General features: G+C 34.0%; 1 protein-coding gene across 2 annotated transcripts in view; it reads left to right on the forward strand.

Moving 5' to 3' along the window:
• The window catches only part of CRIM1 (cysteine rich transmembrane BMP regulator 1), a 180,265-nt gene that overhangs the window by 84,044 nt on the left and 68,391 nt on the right, over positions 1 to 27,830 (forward strand). Inside the window, exons 3-5 of one of the 2 annotated variants that reach the window (XM_082757787.1) lie at positions 235 to 477; positions 9,406 to 9,526; positions 27,050 to 27,171. In XM_082757787.1, coding sequence (XP_082613913.1) covers positions 235 to 477; positions 9,406 to 9,526; positions 27,050 to 27,171 — 486 coding nt within the window. The remainder of the gene's footprint in view (positions 1 to 234; positions 478 to 9,405; positions 9,527 to 27,049; positions 27,172 to 27,830) is intronic. The other variant, XM_082757788.1, reaches the window with a different exon arrangement.

Below are 27,830 nucleotides of genomic sequence, written 5' to 3' on the forward strand. Positions count from 1 at the left end.
CAAATTAGATTTTTTTTTTGTATGATACTTTATAACATATTTGCCATCTTGCAAATACCAAGATGTTCTGAAGCATATTCCATTAATTTTGAAAATCAGTCCAGAAGCAGAAATTTTCTATTTATTGACTTGGGGGAGGAAGAATAGAAGGATCTTTATCTGAGCCCACCTTTACAGCTTCAGAACAGCGTTTTACTGACATATGTGGCATGCTGATTTTTCTCTCCCTTTCAGAAGAGAAACCTGATTGCTCCAAGGCCCGCTGTGAGGTCCAGTTTTCTCCTCGCTGTCCAGAAGATTCCATCTTGATTGAAGGTTATGCTCCTCCTGGGGAATGCTGTCCTCTCCCAAGCCGTTGTGTGTGTAACCCTGCAGGCTGCTTGAGGAAGGTTTGCCAGCCTGGCTATTTGAATATATTGGTTTCTAAGGCATCAGGAAAGCCAGGAGAATGCTGTGATCTCTATGAATGCAAACCAGGTAAAAGTGGACACGTTTTTTTTTTTTTTTTTTTTTTCTATCTAACATGCACAACTAGTGTAATTGCATGTAATGAAGCCCACATAGTATATTAGTTCTTCTTCAAAATTCAAATTATATTTGTGAGCAATGCCCATTTAAAAAGAAAAAAGATAAATATAATAATAAATTTTACTCTCTCTTTTTGTTCAGATAATATTTAAACTGAGCAACAAGGGAAAATTAATCTTTAGTGAGAGTGCTATATTTCAAAACACAACACTAGTGAAAATGACACGCTTTGTTAAGATTAGGGTATACTTTTTTTTTTCACAGTAGGAATATATTGTGCATAAATATTAGAATTTAAACCTTAAGATTTCTCTAGATTACAAGGTGATGACCCTTAAAAATCTGAGAGTTAAACAACTGTGGAGAAGCATAGTGCTTCTTTACAGCATTTTTGGTGTTTACCCATTTTCCATTTCATGGGAACACAAATAACCCTTTCTTGTGACTTATTCTTGATGAAGTGGAAGATATAATTTAGTGTGCTTTTTGATCCAGGCTTTGGTAAAGATGAGTAATAAAAGTAGGGATATAAAACAGTATAATCTAAAATATCATCTGCAAACAGGTTTGAGTTTGTTATGCCTTTCCTATGCTTGCTAAATGTTTTCTTAAATCCTCCTCAGAAGAAGGTTGTACAGTCTATGTCTCTTCTAGTGCTTCCCTTTTTTGTATTTTTCCTAAAATTCAGTGCAAATCTACCTGTGTGAAAATTCAAGGGAACTTTTTCATATTCTGTCTTGAGTATGTGGCAAACAAGTCTTCATAAAAAGTCTGCTCCAGAATATCTTATCAATCTAACTTGCATTTCATCTAGAATTATCAAGTAAACTTTCTTTATGGCATACTTTCCTTGGACTTACTGTTATGCTGTTCCTCTCTAAGTTTTCCTAAGTTTATCCACACTTCTTTAAAATGTGATATCCTAAAGCAGAGTATTATTTTGGGTGAGTCTTCATCAGAGCTAAATACGGTAGAGTAATTACTTTTGGTATTTTATACAACGTGCTAAGAGGTAACTCTTCTGAGTTTGTGAAATGTGATCCCAAGATCTTTCTGTAGCATGCTTTCTACAATCTTAGGATTGAGTATATGATGCTTAATTCAGTTTAGTGGGTTTATATGACTATATATTAGTTTTCTGAAGTACTTTGTAGTTTTAATTGTAGGAAGATGCATGTTAGAAGGGTAAAGGAGAGATTGCGTTTGGAGAGATTGGAGAAGGAAACTAATAGAATTTAAGGGAAGTATAGAGTGGGGATTAGAAACTGAGAGGCTAAGGGAGAGCAGAGAGTTTGAGTCCTTGGCTACCAAACAAAAACACTTGCTTTGTATCCCAGAGTTGAGTGATTTATGCGGTGTACAGTAGGAGGCTAGAGAAGGCAGCAATCCTTGAAGGATCAAGGAAGAGTGAAAGAGAAGGGTAGTATCTTGGGTGCATACACAAGCCTGAGGCTGGGGGGATAGGGAAGGAGGCCAGCAGGACTGATGACAGCTGGAACTGGAGTGTGGGTAAGAGGCTGAGGAGTGTAGGTGAGTACTGTTGTGTGTCTGGGTGAAGATGAGTGATGAAAGATGTAATTTGCTATAAACTGCAGTAGTGGGGCCTCTACTTGCTAATGGTGCCTTGGTTTTAGTAATTAAAAAAAAAAAAAAAATACTGTTACAGATGGAATTATTAGTCACTACATAGCCTGATTTTTGTCAAGTTAGACTTCAGTAGCTATCTTAGTTGCTTTTTTTTTTTTTTTATAAAAAAAAAGGGATTCTCTGAAAAGTTTGCTGCTCCAACTTCCAGCAGACAGTCCTTCAAACACAGAAATGAAGAAGATTCTGACCAGGATTAGGGGGGCCCTGCCTCCAGCCAGGGGGAGGAAAGGGACAATCGAGTTTATTGGACTGTGTGGATTCGATGGCCTGGCACGTCAGACGCACAGAAGTATAAGGCTTTAGTAGACACCGGTGCACAATGTACTATAATGCCATCGAGATATAAAGGACCAGAGCCCATCTATATTTGTGGAGTGACAGGGGGATCTCAGCAGTTGACTGTATTGGAGGCTGAAGTGAGTCTGACTCACTTTTTTTAAAAAAAAAAAAAAAAAAAAAAAAAAAAAGGACAATGACAACAACAAAAAACTTTGATCTAGATGTTTATTCTGTTGGCTATTTGGGGTAGTGGGAAGATCATAAAGGAAAAACAAGTCAACACAAGACTGAAAGATGGAGAAAAGAGTAGGTTAATACTGACAAATGTTAGTAGACTACAGATTCCTTACCACAGAATGCTTTTTGCTTTTCTTTTTAATGGCAAATCTGAACCTTTGTTCAGTTTTCACAGGAACCGTGTTTTCAAAGAGTGTAAACTGCACTTGTACAAACAACATAATTTGTACTGAGTATATGAAGAAAATTATAGCCTGAACAAATATTGAAATATTTTTTGTAATGTTTCTTTGTGAAAAGTTCAGATTTTTTTTATTTTTAACTTTGAAAGTCAGAAAAAACAACAAGTTTCAGAGTTTCTAAACTGTTCTGTCATGTTCGATGTTATAGTTTTTATTTTAATTTTCTTTTTTTAAATCCATGAAAACAGTCAGTAAAATATCTTGTTTTATTAGGGTTGTATATTCATAGGCTCACAGACTTCTAGAGTAATTTAGGTTGTAGGGGACCTCTGGAAACTATCTAGTCCATTCTTCCTCTCCTATACCATTTTGTGCCATTTACGGACATGAGTATATACATGTACTACCATATACGTAGTAGGATATAACAGTTCTCTATATGTATTTTTGCTAAAACAGTGGTCATAATGTGAGTCAAATAATGCTCCTCAAGTGGCAGGAATATTTATAGAGTGCACAGTAAGCCTGGTAATAAACACTGAACCTTTAGAAATGACTTGGTATCCTGAAGAACTGTAGGGAAAAAAAGAGTTAGAGAGGAACTGAATGAACAGTGCTCTGTTTCATTTTTCCTCTGTTTTTAATACCATGTTGCTGAAGATGAATGGGGCAAAGGACTGTGTAAGGCTTCGTAGGTAAGTGTTTGCAGCAGAGTTTCATATGGGACTGATGTCACCCATTCTGCTGAATAGTGTCAGCACATCTATGGAGTTTACATGCAGAACAGAGAAAACTGTTCTCCATACTGTACTGTTGATCTTATTCTTAAGTGGTACTATCAGGGCGCTCTTCCTTCACATGTGTATCTCCATAACCAGCCTCCACAGGGGTCTTGCACCAGCAAAGGGGTTCTGGTGGAAACAGATTGCCAGAGGCTGGGAGCACTGCTTAGTATGACAGCAGTGCTGTTTTATGCCAATAGAAAGGGTTTGTGGAATTAAAGCATCTGTTGTGTTTATTTCTGCTCCTTAAATAAGATGTCACTGCTTTCCAGTTCACAGTGGCATTTGTTTGGACTCTTCTGCTGAGAACTGCATGTTAAAATACTATGATTGATGATTGCTCATCAATCATTGAGTTACTGAAAGGAAAATAAGAAGTGGTTGCATTAACACTAAATACTAATATAAAAATAAAATCTTGCATTTTGAAATCCACCTACTTTTCCACCTCTTTTTCATTAGAAATAATACAGTGATGAAAAGCATTATTATACAGTTTAAATGAAGTAGTAGCTTAGTAATACCTGTCTGTTAACAGACAGATTAATTTGATTTAAATGTTTTGACCCAGTGTTGCTCCAAATCTCTCATGACAGTTGTGGTACCTACTGAGTGTAGGTACGCTCAGTACAAAAGTTCCTTTTATTTTGATCCTCTTCCTAACCTCAGTACTGACACTGGTTTGGTGTGGTGCCATGAGCAACCTACTTTCTTCCTACAAGGTGTGTATAACAAGTTTTTCATGAGTAATTAATTCAGTGAATGAGCATGGAATTCAGTTTTAAGTTGGATGTTATGGTCCTTAAAAAGTATTCTCAAAAGGTCACTTTTTTTTTTTTTTCCCCAGCATCATGGTCTTAAATGGATTTGCATAACATGCTAACAGTAAAACTAAAAATAACCTGCAAAAAGTTTGAGGCAGTATCTGTCTTACTTCCTAAGAAAGCTAAAACATTACTGACTAATGATTTCTTTGTTTTGTTTTAAACATTTTTTTTTAAAGAGTCAAGATCTAATCCAAAATATATCTTGCTGAAGCTGCAATAGCAACTCTGACTGCCACTTCTGAATAAAGAAAGGCAAACAATTTACTTTGGCAGTTATTCAACAGATACTTCTCGTTCCTTTATTGATAACGTTTTTTTGTATATTGGGAGTTGAGTAGCCCATGCAGTCAAGGCCTGATGTAAAGTCTGAGCTCAGCGGTTAAATTTAGTAAGTAGTATTAGACAATGGAAGCACAGGGAAGTAACTTGTGCTCTACCATGGCACTGCTTCAGCACTGAATATTGGGTCTGCAATTTTTACATTCTTGCGCTAAGGACAAGGGTCAACAAAATCAAGTTTTTATATATATAGTTGAGAGAAGTACAGTTATATAAATTTATTTTCTTCTGTTGCTTACAAAAATAGTGCATGCATTGTTTTTGTTTTTTTTTTTGTTTGTTTGTTTGTTTTTGTTTTTTTGGATACTTTGTTAGAAGTTGATGTTGCAAGGATTTAGGAGATGAGATTGGGAAAGGACTCAAGAAAATAAATGAGAAAAAATTCTCGGATATTTTTCTGAGGCCAATAAGCCAGGGGCCAATAAGTTGACAATAACAGTGAGGGAGAAAACTGCCAAAACTACAACAAAAAATAAGTAAAATCAGTGTCCATATTGGGAAGCATCTGTAATAGGAAAGGTAATGAAATGATTTGGACAGTGATACAACTGCATTGAAAGTCTGAGAATGTTATCTTTTCTGTTGTGTTTAGTATGATCCAAAATGTGAAGGAATGTAAAAAAGATGATTGTTTGTCATAGAGAGAAGAAAACAGAAATTAAATCACAAATATATTTGAAAGTATTCCAGGATCCTGTTGTTTTTTTTTGTTTGTTTTCCAAGGAACACTGTGGAGGAGAGGAAGGAGGTGGGGGCTTTACTTTTTTTCTCCTTCTCCTGAAGGAAAACGTGAAATTAATATTTCCTAATGTAGTCACTTTGCATTCTATGATGAATGAATAACCATCTGAAGTGCATCTTGAACTGAAAGGATGTTATATGATGCTTCTTAGCTGCTGTAGAAACTTACTTTATGTACTTGCATGAGACATTCAGAAAGTTTTGATTTTTGATGGGGGGGAAGTCTTTCCTGTGCTGAGACAATGTGCTGCACCATAGTTGCAAATACTGCCTTGATCCTGGGCCTTTATATCCATAGGCAGCTATTTGGATCTTGTCCCTGAACTGCATATGCTATTCTTTAAAAAGCAATCATTATACATAAAGGTGAAACTTGATATGTTTATTTTAATATATTCTATGTAAATATATAAAAATATAATTAAATAAATATATTTAAATAACTGTAAAGTTATTTTCTTGTAAGTATTAATGGTTTCATGATCGGAGATCCTAGGTTTAGTAGTCTACAGAAGAGGCTGCATACTACTACAGCTGGGGCATGGTCTGTAGACATGTTAGTTTTTCCCCTACATTCTCATAGGGAAAAAAAAAAAAAAAAAGTAATTAAGAGTTACAAATTCAGTGCATGAGACAGCTCTTGAAGATTCATAAACAAATGTTGATCAAGTACATCTTCAGTGATAGGAAATTCCAACACGTTTATGAGGTTTTTAAGTGATTTATTAGTCAAACTAGACATCTAAAGCTTAATGTTTCTAGGAACAACAAAGATAATTTTAATTTAGACTGGATTTTTAGTTTTGGAGCTAAAGTGAAAACAAAGCAAACAACGTGAAAACAAAACTAGTATATCAATGGCAAATATTTGCTATCATTTTTTAAAATGGTAGTACAGCTGATGTGAAGGAAATCTTAAGTAATAAAGAATATGAATATAGATCGTTCTGTTACATTACAATATTTTTGCTTATTGGAAAGTTAGGCTAAATACTTTTTCAAGTTTGAGAAACCAATTTAAATCTGAAATAAGCAGGAGCATTTTTTTGCTGCTTCTAATCTCTCTCTTTACTTGTTTTATGAGGAAAGGCTGACAGAGCTGGGACTGTTTAGCCTGGAGAAGAGAAGGCTCAGGGGAGACCTCATCAATATACAGAAATGGTCCTGGGCAGCCTGCTCTATGTTGGCCTGTCAGAGCAGGATGGTTGAACCAGATGACCTTTGTTGGTCCTTTCCAACCTCAGTCATTCTGTGATTAACCTAATAATGTAGTAGCAGAGATCTCTCAGTCTGGAGAGAATGCTGAGATGAGGTATGAGTGTGGATTATAAAATTCTTAGGGTAGTGGATAAACTCAGTGTAGGCCCTTTGTTCGCCAAATCCTACTAATCCTTACAAGAATTAGAGGGCACTCTGGTGCAAGAGGTCAGTGTAAGATAAAATACTTGCAAGTAGAGCAGGTAGTAAATGGTGGGATCTTGCTGCTGCAGGAGATGGTAGAGCAACCTTTTTCAGAAGTTTTTTTTGTTGTTTTTTTTTTTTTTTAATAGACAAGTTAATGTACAACAAGTACATGAATGTAATGTTTGAGTCTTTAATATTTTTACTATATTTACTTTATTATATTTACTTTAAATACTTTAAAACATCTCAAATTCAATGATTTTGGAGGCTGCTGGAATAAGAAGGAATGTCATAAATAGTGGCAAAACTCATGTGCCCCTAACTAGCATCTCTTTTTGCCACTGCTGGAGATAAACTCCTGGTTAGATAAAGTAATGTTTTGACCCAGTAGGACATTTCTTTATATTCTGATGATGCAATAAATGTAGTTGCAGGGTGGGGTAAGTCAAACCAGACAGAAAAACCACTGAGTGACTAGAGCCACTTCACTGCATGAGAATTTTCTATTTGAATATTTTGATCTGGGGGGTTTTGTCTGTTTTTTAATTTCTCTTATGCTTGTACTTCTTTTACTAAAGGATGGTTTTTGCTATATTTCAGTGTCAATGAGTCATGTGCTAGCACACTGTAACCACTGGGAAGAATATGAAATACTTAGCAAGAAACAGCACCTTTGTTGAGACTTGAAGGCATGACCAGAGAGTTTTCTAGTGTTTTTTGGTTTTGTTTTCCTTTCACTGACGTTATTGGAATATGGAAAGATGGACACAGAAATAGCTCTGTAGTAGCAGAACATTGATAGAACTCATTGGCTTTTTTTTTTCCCAAAGTGGGTATGAGGCAGTAGCGGCCTTGTATCCAGAGAATTGGAAAGGTTGCTAGCTGAGATTCATGAAACTTGACTTTCAAGCAAAACATTCTAAAGTTAGGTATTCCTGTCATAAAAGAAAGTAAGTACCCTTGTAGGTTTACAAAGAGAGAGAAAAGCTAACTTGATAGTCATAGTAGTGCAGATTGATAACAAATATATTTCCCTTTAAATTTAGTAAATTCCTGCATTGCTGCACAAAATGGAGTTGAATTCAGTTTTGTGTTTATCAGAAAGAACTTCCTTGAACTTGTCAGGTTGCCCTGATTTAGCAGATCTCTTTTTCCCAAATACCTGGAAAAAGGCAGATTCTGAATACCACTTGCACAGATACTCACATGCTTTGAAAATTAATGGTCTTGAGGACAAGGCTGTTGGCCCTAATCTTGATGAGCTAAAACCTGGTTTCATTGAATTTGTGCTTTCATTTAGATCCTTATCAAAACATGTGAAGTAGGGGTAATTCTGAGACTGACGTTTTGTTGAGATCAATTAAATTATTACGGCTATGTACCTCTGAGAATCAAACCTGAAAAACATTGGACTGTAACTCAGATAATGACACTTAGCAAATGATCAGCTCTTGCAAAAAGCTTGGCATGACATTGTCAAGCTGCTGTATCACTGCATTAACGTCAATACTGAAATGAAGTTTAATCAGTAATATCTTACTGTATCATACTCAGTCTGATAACATTCAGCTCATCCTGCTTACTCAGTCTGTAGGTAGCTTATTTCTATAAAAATGAAAACCTGTTTTATTCTGTACTTTCTTAGTATAATAATGATAAGGACTATCAAATAGTGCCTGAGCTAGTATTGTTTGCTTTAACATGGGAGATTTAAGACTAAATAGGATAAAGCCATGTTACAACTTCCCTGAGCATGATTAAATGTATATTCAACGTGATTTTTTTTTTTTTTTTTTTTTTTTTTTTGCATTTCTAAGCATTTCTTTCTTTCTAAAAATAGTCGGTTAGTCTTACTAGTTCTGTGGAATTCTTCAACTTGTCAATGAAGATAGATTTGGTAGTCGGCATCTCTGTTTTATCATATAAAAATACCTGAACAACACAACATAATAGAATAATCTGTAAAAATGTAGTGTACATGTACAGACAAATCCACGGTGTATTCTCTCGCTCTCTCATTTTCTATAACCTAGGTATTTTACTCTTTAAACAGGTTTTAATCAGTAAAAAAAAATGAAAGAATATTATTATTGATTTCTTTAAAAACTGGGGGGGGGGGGGGGGGGGGGGAAGGAATACATTCTTGGTAACATAGTATATTTCTAGTAACTAATATGATTCATTACATTAATTATTGCTTAAGGTTGCCTGTATAACTTTTTTATTATTATTATTAAGAAATATACTTCAGTTGCTTCCTGAGTCTTAAAGAGAATGGAAGTCATTTTGTAATGTCACCTACCAAACATGCATTCAGCAGATGCTTTTTCTGACTTGAGGTAGAAGTCTGATGCATAACTCATTGCTTAAGGTGAATTAATTTGTCAAAAACTTCGAAAGCATGAGTAAAAGGAACTTTCTTCTCCCCTTCCTCTTTAGTGTTCAGTGTGGATTGCAGCACAGTGGAATGCCCTCCTGTTCAGCAAGTGGTTTGCCCACTGGATAGCTATGAAACCCAAGTCAGGCTGACGGCTGATGGCTGCTGTACCCTGCCCACAAGGTTTGTGTCTGGATGGCTGAGTATATTTTTTAAAATTTGTAAGTACTATAAAAATAGGACAACATTTCATACCTCTGAGGCACTAGAAGGCATACCTCTGAGGCACTACAGAATAGAAGATCTATGAGGTAGGTTAAAGGTTTATCGGGCTCATAGAAATAGTAAATCCATCTTTCTGAAGCAGAAGATTCTTCTCGGTGCAAATGCATACAGTTTTACTAAATTACTTTGAAGGGCTTGTGCCTCTAGATTAAGTGGATTTCCAGTGTATTCAATTCATTTTACAGAAGTAAATTGTTCTGAGAAATTTCTGAAGGACTTTGACATTAAAGAATTAAATGAAGGAAAAGGAAGAAGATTTGCCAAAGAAAATATTTCTCAGTTAAAGAAAATAAAACATTTTTTGTGTGTAGAAAACTGTTATAATAAGCTGACAGTCAATGGCTGAGTGGAACCACAGCGAAACATAAATCTCAAATAATCATTTCCATCATACTTCAGTCTGTTGTTTAAGTAGGAGTAATTTACTACAAATTCAGGAAAGTTGGACAATTTTGAACTGGTTTTGTTGCAAACTTCTGAACCATAATTTCAGTTTATGAGTTTAGAACACACTTCCCAAAATCTAATTCAGCAATATGCCCAATAAATATTAATTCAAGCAAAAAGTACCATTACTGAAAATATTTTTGCACAAAACAGAAAATATTTATTGTAGATGTGTAACTAGTGTTTTTTGTTTGTTTGTTTGTTTTTATGAGAATCTTTCACACCATAATAATCTGTCATATCCCTATCTACCTGTGAGATTTTAAAGAACTGATAAACTTGTAAAGAATTCAGAAAGAAGAAAACAGCAGAAGTTGTATAATGGATGAGAGATCTTCCCCACTCGGTACCCTTTGTGTATATGTTTAATATGGTGATTTCTTGGCAACTGTTTTATGAGGGTCTCATACTATGTGCAGAGTTAAAAACGCATTTATTTTAAAAAAAAAAGACATGAGAAGAAATCTGAAGAACTTTGTGTAATGCAGTAATCCTGTCTATAAATATTTGAAAATATTTTTCTAAATTTGATAAATTGTATTTGTAATTGTATAAGATACGTAGTAGTTTGTTATTTACAAAATAATTATTATTTTTATTCACTGAATACTATTAATGTTCTTTCATTCAGAGTTACTTTCTTTCCTTTGTTTTCTTAACTTTAGACCAGAACATGGTATGAGTTCTCAGTATTCTCCCTTTATTGTTTAAGATATTCTCATTAAACTTCTTAGGAATTACAGTAGTTTTGTATATTACATGTAATTTGTAATTACAGTATTAGTTCAGAGCTGACCTGGCTAGTCAAGATTGCACAGGAGAATGTAGATCTTAACTAGCCGGTATTTTTTGCCAGTATTGACACCAATACAACTAAGCATGTTTAAAACTGGACTTAAATGCTTGTAAGGACTGTATTCAGAAAGGTAGATTGTAAAGTCAAAGAAACAAAACTTCCTATGTTTCTAGTTTAGATTAACAATCACAGATTTTGCACAATCTAAAATTTACATTAATGTTAAATTAGTACTTTCAACTTTCTTTTAACTTGCTGGGTTAAAAGCTGGTAGATAGGTCAAATTGTTTTTGTTTCAAAAAATAAAATTGGGTTTTATATTTCTGCAGTGTAATATATTGGTAAAAGTTGTGGTTTACTTTTTTATTGCTTGGGTGGGAGAAATGGACAATATCCACTTTCATCTTTGTAGATAATAATATCAGCATTCCTTCTATTAATGAACACAATACCAAGAAAATCAAACTTCATTTACTTCAGAAAAATGATCATTTGAAAATATTTTCAATTTCTAGGGCACACTTGAGAACTGATCTTACATAAAACACTTAGAGCAAACAAGTCCTTGAAAGAGTCATTTTTTCTTTCTTTGATAATATTTAAAAATATAGCCAGTTGTTTTGCTATGTGTTAAATGTAATGACTAACATTTGCTTGTATGTTATGTAAGTGACAAAAACAGTCTCTTGAACACCAAAACTGCAATTGTACAAGCAGGCTCAGAGTGTGTGAATTATCAAATAACTCTGAATTGCCCTGAAACCACTTGGAAATCTAATTGTTGTGCATTACTGGGATCAGAGCGTAACAGGGGATCAGGACTGGGATAGATGAGTTCTGAGCTCCTGAAATCTTATGATCAAGTCAGAATTTCTGAGTGTTTTGTGTGTGTGCTTTTTGTTTGTTTGTTTGTTGTGTGTGTGAGTGAAAATTTTCGTCCTCCTTGATGTGTAAAACTGCAAAAAAACGTAATTAGCATAGCTTAGTCTGCAGGCAGGTTGAAACAATTACATGAGTCTTGTACTCTTATTTTTAATTTTATGTCTCAGCCTATGTTACTTGATAGAGCTGTTACGCAGGTTTCTAGATTTTTGGAGTGTATTAATTCAGCATAACCAATAACACACTTGTTAGTAGATAGCGGGAAGGGAAGAAGGACAGACAAATCTAGCAGCATTAAGACCATGTAGATGTTTTACATGTTGTGTACCTGCTGGCAATTTATTTAATTATTTAGAAGCTCTATGAGCTTCTATAAGAAGCTGTCTTCCTTCAGAAGCACAGCAGTGATCATTCATGTGCTGGTGGTAAGAACAGTAGTTGAAGTGTGGGTGAATAAAGGAACACAGGGGACACAGGAACAGCCAAAAAGAAAGAGCAGATGAAGATTAGAGAAAGAGAGGCATATGTATGAAAAGAGAGCAGAAAGGGAAACTAAGTTCAGTTACTTTTGAACATGAAAATCAAATTCTTTGAATTCCGGTTAGAAACTGATAGGATCTGAGGAAACATTGGACCTTTATATCTGAAGTGAAGATCTTAATATCCAATGAACCTTTCATTTCAAATCTATAGAAAAAGTGGAAGTGGATGTTCATGGATAAATGACTCTACCCATAGAAAAGAAGGCATTTTTCCTTGATTTGGGAATTTCTTAATAAACATAGTGAATATTAGCAATGCATTGACTGTAATTCAGTTCAGAACCACGTAAATCCGTATCATAGCTCTTTCTAATCATTAGAATTAAATTCAAAAGGAGTGACATTGTATGTTTTTGCAAACATATAAGAGTAATTAATTTAAAGGAAAGAGTGATTCATAAAATCATAGTTTTTAGTCTTCATCAAACTTTTTATTAGGACTTTTTCAAAAGTTACAGTTTTCGTTTACTACTACTAAAATACAGCTTAACAACAGAAGTGGAGAGCAGTGAGTATCGTGGTAAATGATGAATGAGTGCCTGTCACTGACTCAGTTAACAGTTGACAACTTCACATACAACAGGAGCAGATCAATGTATGTCCTGCTTCTTGTTCCTGTCTAACTTCTTATTTGCAATATGCTTGGAAAACAATTCATATCCTATTAATGTATCCATTTTTTATGACATGAATGAATTTTCTTCAAATCTTTCAGATCACTGAGAATTTTTTGTAAGTGCAAAATTCTTTATCAAAATTTCTTTTTTTATATCTAGGAAGAATGGCCTGTAACAGGGCCTGTCTTCTGATTGCTACTGGCTTTTGTCTCTATTGCTCCTGTGTTTTTATACATTCTTCATGGAATTATATGCAGAAGAGTAAATAGTACGATCAAGTAACATCACACTAAATATTTTTACATCCTCATTATGCTTTTGACTGCTCTCTTTATTACAGTCATTAGTAAACTGATTCTTTTGTGGGTTTCCTTTCTCCCTGTTCTAGCTTTATATTCCTGCTACTGCGTTCTGTCTCCATGTTAAGATCTTTTTTTTTTCCTGTCACTTCTTGGTCAAGCTTTGAATAAAAAACAGGTAAACCAAGAAAATTCTAGAGAACAAGAGAGGTGTTAGTACTGTGCCAATGTTTGAAAGAAGAAAAAACAATTAGTTAAAGCCTGGTTATCTTGATATCAATTCTGAGAAAACTGGTGGAAAAAATGATAAAAAATTGAATTGATAAGGATTAAAGGATGCAATTATAGATAAATACAGCCAGTGTTGCTCTTACAGTTTTGTGAAACTTGATGCTGTCTTTAAGATATTAAACTTGCTTTAAAAATCTGGCCATATGAGCTCATTCCCCTCAATTTCTGTGCTCTGTACTCACTAGTCCTCTTCCTTGTATTGGCTAAAAAAGAAAAAAGCGGGATGGGGGAGTTAGAGGGGTCTAATTAATATTGTATTACAAGCTTTACTTTTACAAAATAGAAATGTTTCCACTTTCCCAAACTCCTTAACATTGAAGAAAAATATTTCCCACACCCATCTTCCCCAGATTTTGGAAGGGAATCAGTCACAATGAGTCAACATCTTGCTGATAATATAACATGTTTTCCTGAGAAGAAAGAAACATTTAGGAGTATGTTCACTAAATCCCAGCAAGATGTTCACTTGACCTACTTATTTAAAAAATCACACCAAAAGCCCAAATACGTTCTAGATTAGAAAAGGCTCAGAAATAATTGGTATGTGTTTGTCTATCAAAATCTCAAGTCATGTGTCATGTGTCTCAGTCTTAGCTTCAGAAAAGAAGCTGCAAGGTTGCAGTGGAAGGACAAGAGAAAGAACATGCAAATGAACCTCAGCAGAAACAAATAACAAATTGCAAACAAACTTTAAGAGGAGTGAGCTGTTAAATTTATCTAAATGAAACAGGAATATAAGTCATGATGATTAATCACTTCATATTTCAGATAAAACTGAAGAAGGCCTCTTGACAGATTCCATTATTTTCTTGCAAAATTGGAGTCCAAAAGACTCCAAGGCTTGAGGGATGAGCGAATCAAGATTTTTTTGATTCAGACCAATTCACCATCGCTTAGTTACAGATGGTTGGATAGCATAGCAAATGCAGAACTTTCAATTGGATAGAGTAGCGTGGAGGAGTAGGACTATAGGCTTATTGTTTAGAAGAAAACCTCTGAAAAAGTTTCTTCAATGAATTAGTCATAGATTTTTTTCTATGTTTGAATAGTCTTTGCCCTGTTAGTTTTACTTCATATGCAATTAAAATGTCTCAATCTGTGGCTGCTATGAATGGCAATGCCAGAGTTTGGTTTTCAGTGTCAAAAACAGAAGAAAAAAACAAAACAAAACAAAACAAAAAAACTAGCAAAAGTGTTAGTTCTCTGGATGGTAGTATAAAATACCAGTGATTACAATGTAGAAGTTACTCACTACTTTTGGGGGGGCAATTCACATGCGTATTTTGTTTTCCCCATTCCTAAAGCTTTAACTGGAAAGCCCACCCTGCCACATTAAAAATAAATAAATAAATAAAAAGCATAGTATGAGGACAGCTGTTTAATTTTCCAAGAAAATACTACTTTGTTTCATAGCACAATTCTAAAATGTATGTGTTTAAAACACGAATATACTCAATTTAATAAAAATATGATGATATTCTACAGTATTTATGAAGAGATCAATTAATTTGATCTCTCCCACTAAGATTTAACAAGATACATTTTCTTATATAGTACTTGTCAATGATTCAGCTGTTAATGTGTAAGAAAACAGATTTTCACTTTTATTTTGTATGCAGTAGTGTAGAATTTGTAAATTATAGCCACAAATGAATTCAGTCAGTCTACTTATGTTGCAAAGTATTTAACTCTGTGCTTTAAACTTTTACATTTCTTTAAAAGCAATAAAATTATCTGAGTTGCACTCAAGTTGCATATTGAAGAAAAATATTAGAGAGTAATTAAGCTAAATAGCATAAGAAGGGATACCAGTTAATATGTCTGCATTTAAAGTTGAATCTAATATCCCAAACAGTAAATATTTGTTTGTTGGGTTTTATTTCCCAATATAAAGAGAGATTTTTCCATTTAAAATATATGGTTCTAGGAAAGAAATAAAGTAACCTGTAGATACTTGATGAGTAGGAAAGCTGCTATGTTTTACATTTACAATTTGTGTTACTAACACAAGGATTTTCAAAAATTTACTTCGATCCTTTTCTTGAACAAATGATAAAACTTAAAGCAAACTTTTAGCATTCTTATTTGCATTTTTTGAATTGCACATATAAATTTTTCAGAAGAATTTTGATTTCATTTATAAGCTTAAACATTAAAAAATGTTGATTTGGAAATAAATGTAAATTTTACTGCTGGTACCAGGTAATGTACTTAATTTATCAAGATATATCTTGGTAAAGAGAAGTAAACAACAGTTCATTTAGATTCTCAGATAATTACAGTTTTTACAGCTAAAGAAAATGAGTGATACTTGCATGTGGTAGCCAATCATTTATTTACTCAAGGTTTATTTTAAGCTATGTTTTACGTGGAAATTGAATGCTACTTAAAACAGTACAAAACCAGAATTTATTATCATACCTAAAGTAAAATATATGTATAATAATAATAAAATATTAAAGAAACAGTCTTTTGTATCTGTATTGTACTATATATTAAAAAAAAAAATAATCATATGCTTTATTTAGCAATTCTGAAGGCAACATTAAAGAATAGTAGTAATTTACATGTATATCAGTCTCTAAGTTTTGTATACCCTTACTAGATTGACTTTGATTCTAAAGGAAGAAATTACCTGATTTATTATTTGTAGCCTTTTGTTTCTAATTGAACTTAGCTGTCTTGGGCACAACATGGATGCCACTGGAGAAATTTATAATTAGCATTTTTGATTTTATTTTTTAGAAAACTTGTAGATAGCAGTCAAGCCAACTTGACTGTCCTTTCATTGTAGTGAAATGAAGCAGATCTTATGGCAACTGTTTCTACAAAAAAATATTTCTTCAGAACCCATTTAGATATAAATTTATTATTTTGTTATCTTTCTAGATTGCTTTAACCAGTAAGCAATTGCTTGTTAAGGTACTTTATCCTGTTTTGTAACATCTGTTGTGTCCACAACCTGTCACTGTATTAGATCTACCAGCCACTGGTATGTATTCTGTGTTTCTTGTTATACCAGTGTCTAGGGAATCCTAGTAGCTGCTAGACATAAACCAGCATGGTCCTTTTCTTCTTATTTTATGGTGGCCACCTGAGCCATACCTGGGCGTTCTATAGTTGTAAGTTTTCTTTTGAGCTATTATTTGCATTATATTTGAGGGTATGAGACATGGCTGGTTGGATAGTGTTATTCTTCTGAAAGCAACTGTAGAGGTGGCCTCTGAGTCCCCGATCATCTGTGCATCTGTCCCATTCTGTAGGAGATGTTGTGGTTAGTTCTTCTCAACTGTTTGTCTGGACCAGATTTTTCAGCCTTGCTCCTGTTTGTAACATGATTCTTTCATATTTGCCTGTATTCTTTTTTTTGGTCTTCCTACTGTTGGAAGACCTTAATTTTATGAAATATCATTTGTTTGAGTGTTCAGTACAGGATTCACCAACCTTCTTTATAGAGCAGTCATGATTTTTCAGGAGATGTAATTTTTCTCTCTTCCCCAAGTACCAGTCACCTCTCTTAAGCATTTTTTTGCTGATACAGAGGTCTCCCTTGTATTTGTTTTAGAATTTTTAGATCCTTCTCCTCCACCCATCAAGAAATGGTATCCAAGAGAAAGTGGTTGTGGATCCCAGTTTTTGTTACAGGAAAGTTCTGCTGGAACTGGTAAGACAAAATCCAAGCACCTGTATCTTCCTGAGATTTCTGTTCAGGATTTGACTTCTGAATAACCTTTGTAGCTGGACCTGAGGTCTAACAAAAGCATGTTAAGGTGCTGCAGAAGCTTTGCCATGCCTTCAGTTCTTTCATCAGTGTGTTGGAACTTCGTTTTCCTAGCTATCATGGCCATCTTGCTCAGGTTGTTCCTACTGTACTTTAGATTTATCAGACCATTTTTCCATCTGAAGTACTAATAGAAGTACTATGGTGTTGTAATATGTGGTGTTGACTTGGAGATTATTCCTTACTGAAGAGGTAGTTTTTGTCAAAGGAAAGACTTCCATTGATGCTAGTGGAAGCCATCCTACATCAAGCTCAGGCTTGCAATTGGATTTTAACAGAGTTGATGAAAAGTCTTAACGTACCACTACAGTTTTGTGAAGCTTCATAATATCCAGAATTAGGAGTTTAGGCAATTTAATGTACTTTATTTTTTAAAGAGAAATCCTCAAAAGTTAGGAGACAGAAAATACTTTTTCCAGGAAAACCATTTTTCTTCAATCAAATGTTAAGTGAAAAAGTGTTATTCAGTGCCATTTGCTAAGTGCACTGTACAGAATATCCACAAACAATGAGCAAATAAAAGCAGGGCACGCGTGACCTATATAGGCCCATTGTCAAGGTCCATCTTCTCCATTTTGGCCTCTCAGAAGATGTAGTGAATTGCTGGATTCAACGATGGAGCAATCCCCTTCTTCCTCACTTATCACAGCTGTCTCAGCAATTCCTAGATGTTCTCAGAGTGATGGTAGTTACTGTACCTCTGGCATCCAGTTTCACAATATGGGCTGTTTTGGCAAGGAACCATGTTTTCCTAAAGTCCACAAATGAGACAAAGATGATAAAATAAAATAAAATAAAATAAAATAAAATAAAATAAAATAAAATAAAATAAAATAAAATAAAATAAAATAAAATAAAATAAAATAAAATAAATAAAATTTAAAGCCTCATCAGTAAAACTTGAACAGAAGCTCTTGAGACAATGAAATGATGTTTATGGAGGCTGAGTGTTTATGAGTATGGCTGACTTCTGAGTGTCAAAAACTGTCAAACTTGAGAATATTGTCAGAAGAAATATGCAAATCTGCAGGAGAAGCTGTAAATTGTAAATATAAGGATCACTGCATGCATCTTTTATAAGATCAGCATTTTGCACCTGTATTTTATAGGTTATAAATATACATCCACACTCTTTCTATCAACTCCAAGAAAGTACTGAATTGCAAGAAAATGGTGCCTAAAGGAAGGTGCCTGTTACTCCTAAAGTGGGTGGGAGTGGAGAGGGACAGCTTTTGCACAGGGGAAGGAATTGTTGATAATAGATATACAAGCATCTTGCTTTTTTCTATATAACAGTTTTTATGAAAAAGTATAGCTAATAATTTTTCTGACCATTTCCTGTTAATGTTACATTTATTCCTTCACATTTCAATTTAAAAAGAAATTTTAATCCAGGTAGATAAAATTAAGAGTTACTTTAATTTGCTTTTATGCTTGGAAGCAGAATGAGATTTTGATGTCTATAAAATCTGTTGTTTAATCTGTTGTTTTGTTCTTTTGTGGCAAAGCAAACTGGTCATTGAACTCAGACAGCTTACAATAAGCAAGGTGGTGGACGTTTTTCTGTTACAAATCTTAGTTTTCACTGGTCAGTCTAAGGATTAGTGTATACCTTCAACACTCTAAATGTTGCTCCCTCCTCTGCTCACTTCCCACACCATTTTTCTCTGTTGGCTCCACTTACTCAGCTGATTAATTTGTTTGGTAATTGAATATGTGATTTAGTTCAGAATAGTTGCTGACACGAACAGGCAAATTTGTATTTGTAACACAAAGATCAATAATGTATTTGACAGTTGTTCTCAAACTCACAACTGTATGCCCAGGGAGACCCATATACATAAAAAAGCAATAAAATTATCACTTGTATGTTTGCAGTTTAGAAGGGATATAGATATGAGAATTTCCCAGCAGTTTTCTGACAATACTCAGAGCCGGAAATAATGTTAACGTTACTGAGATTGTGTCAAAAAAGTTTGAAGTTCTGTTTTCTCTAGAAAACAGCAGGGAACTGTGACAATTTTCAGCAGCCCCAAAATACTGTTTTTTTTTTCCCTTCTTAAATTGTTTAATTTTTGAGAAGCAAAACTGAAGATTTCTGAACCATTTTAAAATAACTACTCTTTCTTGAAATTTTAATTGTGGAATTTCGAGAAACTTATTACTAGAACAAGGTTACGTTTCTTGCATGCGTGGCTCCTGCTACATGAATAAGATCTGATTAATTGAATGGAGAAGTTTGGTTTCAGAAATGCTGGGATTCTGGAGCAATATTCTGGACTAGATTTTAAATGAAGTTCCTAATGGAATACATTTGGAAGATAAACTACCACGTTTACCAAGGTTACTTTTGCCCCTTCTGAACAGTTAGCTTTCTGGCCCATCTTACATGAAAACTTACAGTGAAGTTAGTGGAGAGAATGGCAGTAGGCATGATCACTGCATGGAACAGTTGCCAAATAGAGTCTTAGTTGATGTATCCTTCCTAAACTTGTACAGAGCTGCATTCAGGGATATGAAAAAGTTACTGTAAAGGACATGGAGAAGCTAAATGTGGAATAATTTATTTATTTTTTTATTTCAAAGAAGAAAGGGGGGACCTCAAATTATCATCAGATAAATTCAAAAATAATATGTGTTTTGGTTTCTGTTTTTTGTTTGTTTGCCTGTTTTGAGGGTGTGGAGGTTGTTTGCTTATCTTGAGTCAGCAAGATATTACTTGGTTTTAGGGAGACATATTCTTTCCTGGGTATCTTGAATAGACCACTGTCTATGGGAGAAGGAAATAAATTACTAACTTACTTACCAAGATCCTGATATTTGAGAGCATAGACCATGTCTGTAAAGATCACAACTGTCATTCTAGTGTATTCTGGGATGTGTTCTGCTGGAACTGTTTCAGCCCCTCACGGATCTTCTCAGAAGGAACCCAGAGCTATGTTTCATGCTATGTTGATGAAGCAGTTTATTGATGTCCTGGAAAAATGGTTGTAGTGGTACTTGCCACTCCTTTTTCCAAACCTTTTTTCTTTACTTAGTACAAGCCAGTGAGCTCAAATATTTTGAGGCAGGAATTTGTGCTAGATGACTCTTCAGCCTGCCTTGTTACAGGTGTTCATTTGTATTTCAGCTTGACAAAGAATTGAGAGATATTTGAGTGATTTTTGTTCCTTTTTGACTTAAATATGAGAATGATTTTTCAAAGTTATTCTGCTAAGCAGCATAGAGCAAAGAGGAGAAATCATCTCAGGACAGCAACATACCAAGGAATATTATTTATTTATTTATTTATTTAACTCTATTTAAATGAGAAAAAGAAGTGGCCAGGAGGGTTTGGAATTATATTTCCTAATATGTTACAGAAAGAGCACTGTACCATAACAAAACATTATTAATTTGGTAAAGCAATAAATGCTTGGAGTTGATACAAATGTCCTTTCTGTGAATTGATCCAGTTCCAGACCCTCATAATTTGTATCTTTTTTAAGTGGAAGATGGAAACAATTTTTAGGTATACTCAATCGTTGGGTTTGAAATGTTATGATATTATGAAAGGTGAGGCTGATAAACCTAAGAAAACGGTGACTGAAACAGTAATCTTGTGGTTAAAAAAAAAAAAATCTAAGATAAAAATATAATCTGTTATGGTAAAATACGAGAAAAATGCAGGGTTGGACTGGCTTATGTTGTTTTATTCATGTACTGATGAATTCTAAAAGGTCTATACATATATCAGTGTACTTGGCCAGTGGTTGTGTGTCTGTTTGTTTCACGATACGACGTTTTTGTGACCGTTCTCTTTTCCCTTCTCATTTGTCTGGAAAACAGACAATTTAATGTTAGTCAAATGATGAAATAAAGTCATCTGGTCAAATGAACTGTTTGCATTCTAGTAAACCCTGGAAAGATTATAATCTACTTGATGTGAATGATGATTTTACAACTCTTCCCCTCCTTAGCTCATTTCCTAGTTCCTAACAGTAATAATACAGAAAATATGCGTGAAATCTGTTCCTTTTTTTTTTTTTTTTTTTTTTGCAGTATATTTAATTAAAAGCTAGATAATCAGCTTTTGTAATATCTAAATGTTTCCTATAAATAAATATAATTCTATATATATCTATACACTATACTAATGGAAAAATGCACTATTTTATTGGGTATATGTTTGTAATAACACTCGTATCTATGCATATATCTAGAATTTTGGAAGAGAATTCTTACTTGGGAGCATACTAGGTATGATTTCTAGGTAAGTAGCCCCCCTGGAGACTTAGAATAGGAAGCACTTCCATATGAGACATTTAGTTGATATACAAGCAATGAAATATTTTTGAGCATTTGGAAATGGTCAAATAATACTTCTTATATTCACCTTCCACAGTTCATCTGTCATCTCCTTCTGCGGGTTAATTATTGATCTCCAAAATAAAATACTAAAAGCTATCCAAGAAGAAGGAATATTTTAATTACTTATTCATATATTCAAAACTGAAAATGCAAAATGTATAAAGCAGTGACCCTGAACTTGTGGGCTAAAACTCTCCAATTGTATGTCTGAAGATTTAAAAAAAAAAAAAAAAAATCTATCTGAACACATTGGATGGAGGTGTCCAAATGGCTTTGTCTGCAGTGATGCATTTGTCTAGGACTAGAGTTAACATTTTCTAAAGCTAGCATTTGGTTGATTCCTTAAGCTGTAACTTCTCCAGCTTAAAACTCAACATACTGCTTACTTAAATGGCATTGTGGCTTCAGGTGCAGGTAATATGGACAGAATCCTTTGTTGATTTCATGAGATTGTCATGTTAATATTTCATTTTGCTATAACATCATTTCTTATACCATATGCTTGATGGTAGGGAGGATCTTTCTTGCATTTAATCTTTTTCCTTGCCACCATTTCACCAACCTTTGATAATGCTGAATGTTCTCTTCTGAATATTCCCTCTCTTAGAGTATCTTTCAGTTGTTAGTATTATTGACAGATCCGTGGGAGTTTTCTCTCTTACATTTAGCTAACACAAGTGCTACTAAAAGTAATGTAACTTGTATTAGATTCCTGCGAGGACCAAAAACAGAGGACTGTGATAAGACCTGCAAAGGAATGTGACGTATGTTTCAGGAATGCATTTCTCCAGTCTCAGTGCTTCAGACTTGATTTTGTTTTGATCCTTAAAATAAATATCCCTCTCCCCACCTAACCCCCACTCCAACCTTCCCATACACTGGTACTAAGTTTTTTTTTCTAGAGTGCCTGTTCTTATTTTCATAGCCATTATGCCTTGGGCCTGGAGAACCATTTTGATTTAACCATCAAAACAGCTTTTCTGAGGCTACTAAGCCCTTCTCTCTTTTCATCTATTCAATAACAGAAGTAAATGAACCAAGATTAATTAGATTTTAAATAAAAATTGTCATTTAGAAGTGCTCTGTTTGATTATTTTTTTCTTCATCCTTTTAATTTTTACATTTTTGGTGATATAAATGAAAAAAATGAAAAATTATGTCAGAAATGAAAACAAAAAACAAGTGATAAAATTATTTCTGCTTTGAAGAATTTAAAAACTGCAGGAAATTCAAATGGAACATTTGGTCATTTGTATTATTGAAGCTGTTATGTTTCTCAGTCTGTAAAGCATTGGTTAATGGACACAGCTGGATTTTGAGAGTAGTTTTGCATCTGGTCCTTTATATACTGAAGCTCTTCTTGCTGTTTTTGAAATTTCTAGGATTTATTTATTTTTGTTTTTTAACCTGAAGAACTGGACACAGTTTCTTTTTGCCTGACAGTTTCAGTCCGTTTTTTCAAAAATTCTGTCAAACTTTGGTAAAGTTGACTTCTTAGCTAGGCATCTTGCTTTCTTCCTGGCTCTCCTGCCACCTTTTCAGGTTGTGCTCTGTGGCATCTCTTGGATGACTTTTTGATTCTCTTTCTTTTTCTTTCTGGGCCCTTATAAAGATGCTTTGTATTCTCTTACAGGACTGTCCTCCTTACTTGCTAAAAGGACATGTTCCTCTGTCCTGACTTTACTTCTTTTAGGGTATTTGCTGGTATTCTGATGTATGAGTTTGCTTTACAGTCTTTGCTAATAAGGTATGTGAGGGGGAGATACTGAGTGATTCTTAGTACCTCAAATACTGACCTCTCTTTAATCTTGCAGTTTGTCTATGTACCTGTGCTATTTCATGTTACAGTAGTGTAGATGTAGCCTTTGTAAAGAAACTAGGCAACATGTAAATTTGCCTTCTCTCCTGGAAGCTTTTCTTATAGTAACTTAAGCTGTGCATGCTTTCCCTAGACAAGTTATGGTTACAGAAAGAGCAGCTCAGAGGCAACATTGTGAACTGCTGAATCTTACAGAAATTATTTAGGGAGGGGGCATGGTTACTATCAACAGACTTACAACAAATCCAGCCTACTAACCTTTCTCCAAACATAATGCTCAGTAGCAAGGCTAAGATACACCCTGCACATGGATAGCTGCCTGTGATGATGCACAAAGCTGGAATACAACTTCTCTTCCGTCCCTCTTCTCCAAAAAGCACTTCAGAAATAATCTAGTACTATAAAGCTGATTTTGCTCTCTTATTAAGAACTGGATCACTTATTCAGAATTTCCAGATGCTGTTGTTCTGGCAGTGCTACAGCTGTGCTCAGCTACCAGAATTCCTTGGGTTTCTTACTGAAAGACTTCTGTCTCCAAAACAATGTTTTCCATGCTAATAGCCTGGAAGATGGTCAAAGATTTTCCTAGCAGAACTGGCTGAAAAGAATGCAAACTATTTAAGTCCATCTGCTTTGACATTCTCCCATGCAGGGACTTTTTTTTTTTTTTTTAATCCAAATGGGAAGTCAATTTATTAAAACTTTGGAGGGTGGGGTTTCATTTTGCTTACACTGTTATATTTGTTTTGTTTTGCTGTTTCTGAATTAGTATGCTAAGTTTTGATTATTCTGATTGGAAGGGATTTGTTTCTGCAAAAAAGAAACATTGGCTCCCAACAATCTTCTAAACTTCTTTTTCAGCACATGTTTTAGAAGATTGTCAATCATAAGTTAGTCAGTTTTATGGGTTTACTTTTGGCTGATAATTTTTAAAAGCAGTTGACTGAGAACAAAAATGATATAAGTTAATAATCTAACCATTTCTATTATCCTGGAACAAAAGTCATTCATGATAGTTTGTGAGGCAAGCAATAGAGAGGACACAGTCATGTCTGGAAAAGGTTATTGTGAAGGTGATATGACTGAGCGGTACTTTCAGCTCACAAGATGTATGCCATTTTCTCTGTGGGGAAAAAAAAAAAAAAAAAAAAAAAAAAAGCGTGGACTTATATGAAGTTTGATCTGTGTATTTTCCCAGTGGTTATTTGTGTATTCAACATAGGGTGGTTGAAGTGCAACCTATTTTTTTTTATCAAGGTTTATAAAATTACTTTGATTTTGTCTGTACATGTTTTGTTATATGTATTTTAAAACACTTTTTTCTTCATCAGGAATATGTAGGCACTTATTTCAGGGTTTTATTGTTGGAAGTGAAAAGCAGCTTCCAAAGCAATGACTGTTGGATGGGTTAAGATACCAATTTCTTGAGCCTGACAGTGCTAATTGGCTGATTTCTGAGTTTTTTGCTTCTTTTGCTTTGTTTGTTGTTTGTTGTTGTTGTTGTTTGTTTGTTTTGTTTTGTTGGTGCAGAGGGGTGTTTTTTTTTGTTGTTGTTGTTTTGTTTTGTTTTTCCTCAATAACTATATTCTTCTTACTGGGGCAGAAAAAGGTTAGATAGTATGGATTTCTGTAAGATTACTTGCATGTCTTAGCGTACTCTTGGCTTTTTCCTTTCTTTTGGCCAAAGGGTGCCATAGAGGAAGGGCACCAAGAGGAAGGGTGCCAGCCTTCCTCTGCTGGTACTCTTGAAAATATTTTCCACTAATATCTGCTGGGTTTTGTAGGATAAGGAAAAGGGAAAACAAAGGAGGGATAAATGTTTTCTTGTAATTTTATTTGAAGAAACATTTCTGACAGGTGTGCATCCCACATCTTTTTCTTCATTTGTGCTTTGTACCATCCCAACCCTAAACCTTCATTGTCATGCTGGAGGAGAGGAGGGACTGAGTTATCTTAAAGGGAAGCCACTGTCACAAATCCTTTGTTTTTTTTTTGATCCCATACAGCAGAAGCAATGTTGCTTCTTTTTTTTTTTTTTTTTTTTTTTTTTTTCCCTCTACATCTCCGAAGACAAAGACAAAGACATACAGAAAATAAAAGTTTCCCACTTTTTTTTTTTAAATTTACAAATAAGTTCTGGGGAAAAATGTCAAAAGTAAAGGTATGATAGGTATAAGAGATATAGGTATATAGGTATAAAAGCTATAGGTATATAAAGGTATAAAGCTATTTTTGCCTTTCTAAAACATAGTGCTCTAATAAAATATTTTAAAAATACTTTTATGATAGTATGTTAAAGGTCCTCTGAGATTACTTGTACTCCATGCAAATTTCCTTTTAAGTAATACTTTTCAATGTAGAATTTTACATTTTTCCAATGCTGATGAGACTTAAAGGGAGAGCCTTCGTTGAGAGAACCTTTGTCATTCATTGAGCCGTGGTCTAAGATTCAATGGCTGTTGGGCAATTTGCAAAACAGTCAAAGTAGAGGAGAATCAATCTTCTTACTTTTTTAAAAAAAAAGAATAAGACAGCCCAATAATTACTGATGGTGTTTCTTATGGATGGTTTAATTTGGGGGTTGTCTTGGAACGTGTAAATATATTTGCAGTAGTTATTAACAGCTAGAGTTCTTATTTTCATTTCTTTAACTTGTAATTAAAAGATCTGCTCAGTTTTTTTGTTTCCTTTTGAAGTTTGTATGTATTTGTAGGAAGCTAAATTAACCTACTTTTTTTTTTAAATAAAAATCCTGTCAACTTCAATTGAAAATTTAAGTGCTATACCATGATATTCTTGGCTATGATATTTGAATATTTCTTTTTGTTCACTGTGTTCATTTTTATGGAAACATTGCTGTTTTATTCCATTAGTATGCCCAATGTTTGGGGCAAGGACTGTGTTAAATGTAAACTCATTGAAAATTTAAAGTGTTTGACTTCTAAACAATTATGGTAATCATAAAGCAAAGAATCTGGAAATAAATGCAACTGCTGTTTATCTACATTTTGTCTTCTAATTCTTTAGGCTATTTTCTTAAATAACTAAATTTTACTTGCATGGAGAAGACACCTGCAGTTATTTTCATTTGGCTTAAATGTAATGATTCTGCAGGATGTCTTTAATTATTCCGTATGTAAAAGTGGGCATAATACAGTTTCCTAATGTGAGGATGCTATTTCTTCTGAATAGGTGTAGTTACTGCTATTAGTATTTCATCAGGTTTGATTATTCATGGAATAAATGAAGGAGGAGAAGCCTGCTTTTACAAATCTGAAGAATATCATTATTTTCAAACAATCTTGAAACAATATTTTCCTGAATTTTTACCTGTGCTACTGGAGTATTGAAGTAGTATAATACAACCTTTTTTTGCTTGACCCAGCAGAGTTCCAATGATTAAAATAATTATTTAAAAAATAAAAATAAAAAATTAGGTTGATAAATGATCTTGGTCATTAGATTGAAAAGAGATGATTCTAAAATATAAATATTGGAACTTATGCTATAGCTTTCCGTTTTCCATTTGCTTATTCTTTTCCTTTATGTGTGGCTTCATTTACTTATGGGTTTTTCCTTACTTTTCTTTGGTTTCAGATGCGAGTGTCTCTCTGGTTTATGTGGTTTCCCCATGTGCGAGGCAGGCTCCGTTCCCCAAATAGTCTCACGTGGAGATGGAACACCTGGCAAGTGCTGTGATGTCTTTGAATGTGTCAATGGTACGTGAAGTTTTCTCTTGTACCTGGAGAGGAGGATTTTATGTCTGTGGGAGATGCTGGGTATTTGGTTATTTTTATTATGTTGTCAAGATATAAGAGAGAGATAATTTCCTTGAAGTTCATTCAGTAAGAAGGAATTTGAAGTTTTATTGAAGATATTTAAGTGGGAAAATGTATCATTTGTAAGTCGTCATGTTCCTTTAATTTCTAAAGCATTTTTCCCTATAACCTCAGGGAATTTGAAATTTAGTGAAAGTCTCCCTTTCTGCTTGTTTTCCAAGTGCTCTTTTGCCAGTAGCAAACACTGGAGTTCTTTTAGAAGTGACATTTTTATTTATTTATTTATTTATTTGCTAAACACTGGAAGTGCTTTTTGCAGAACTGTAAACGTGTGCATACTATTTAGACAGTTGGGCTTGCCTAAAAGAAAAAAAAAAAGGCACTTGCAAAATAATTTTTAGATGTAAAACTTTTTGAAATTGTAAATAAGTGTAGGAATAGACAGATTCTTTTTTTATGCTTACAGATGTAAATTTTTAGAAAAATATATATTTTTTTAGTTAATTTGTCATGCAAATGACTGTATCTCAGGATGGCTCCGTGGTGTATGTGATGAGTTGGGTAAAGACTTAGGTATTTTGCTATTGATCAGTGGAAGG

This window comes from Aythya marila (genome assembly GCF_965140915.1).
Source record: "Aythya marila genome assembly, chromosome: 3".
Classification (NCBI taxonomy): domain Eukaryota; kingdom Metazoa; phylum Chordata; class Aves; order Anseriformes; family Anatidae; genus Aythya; species Aythya marila.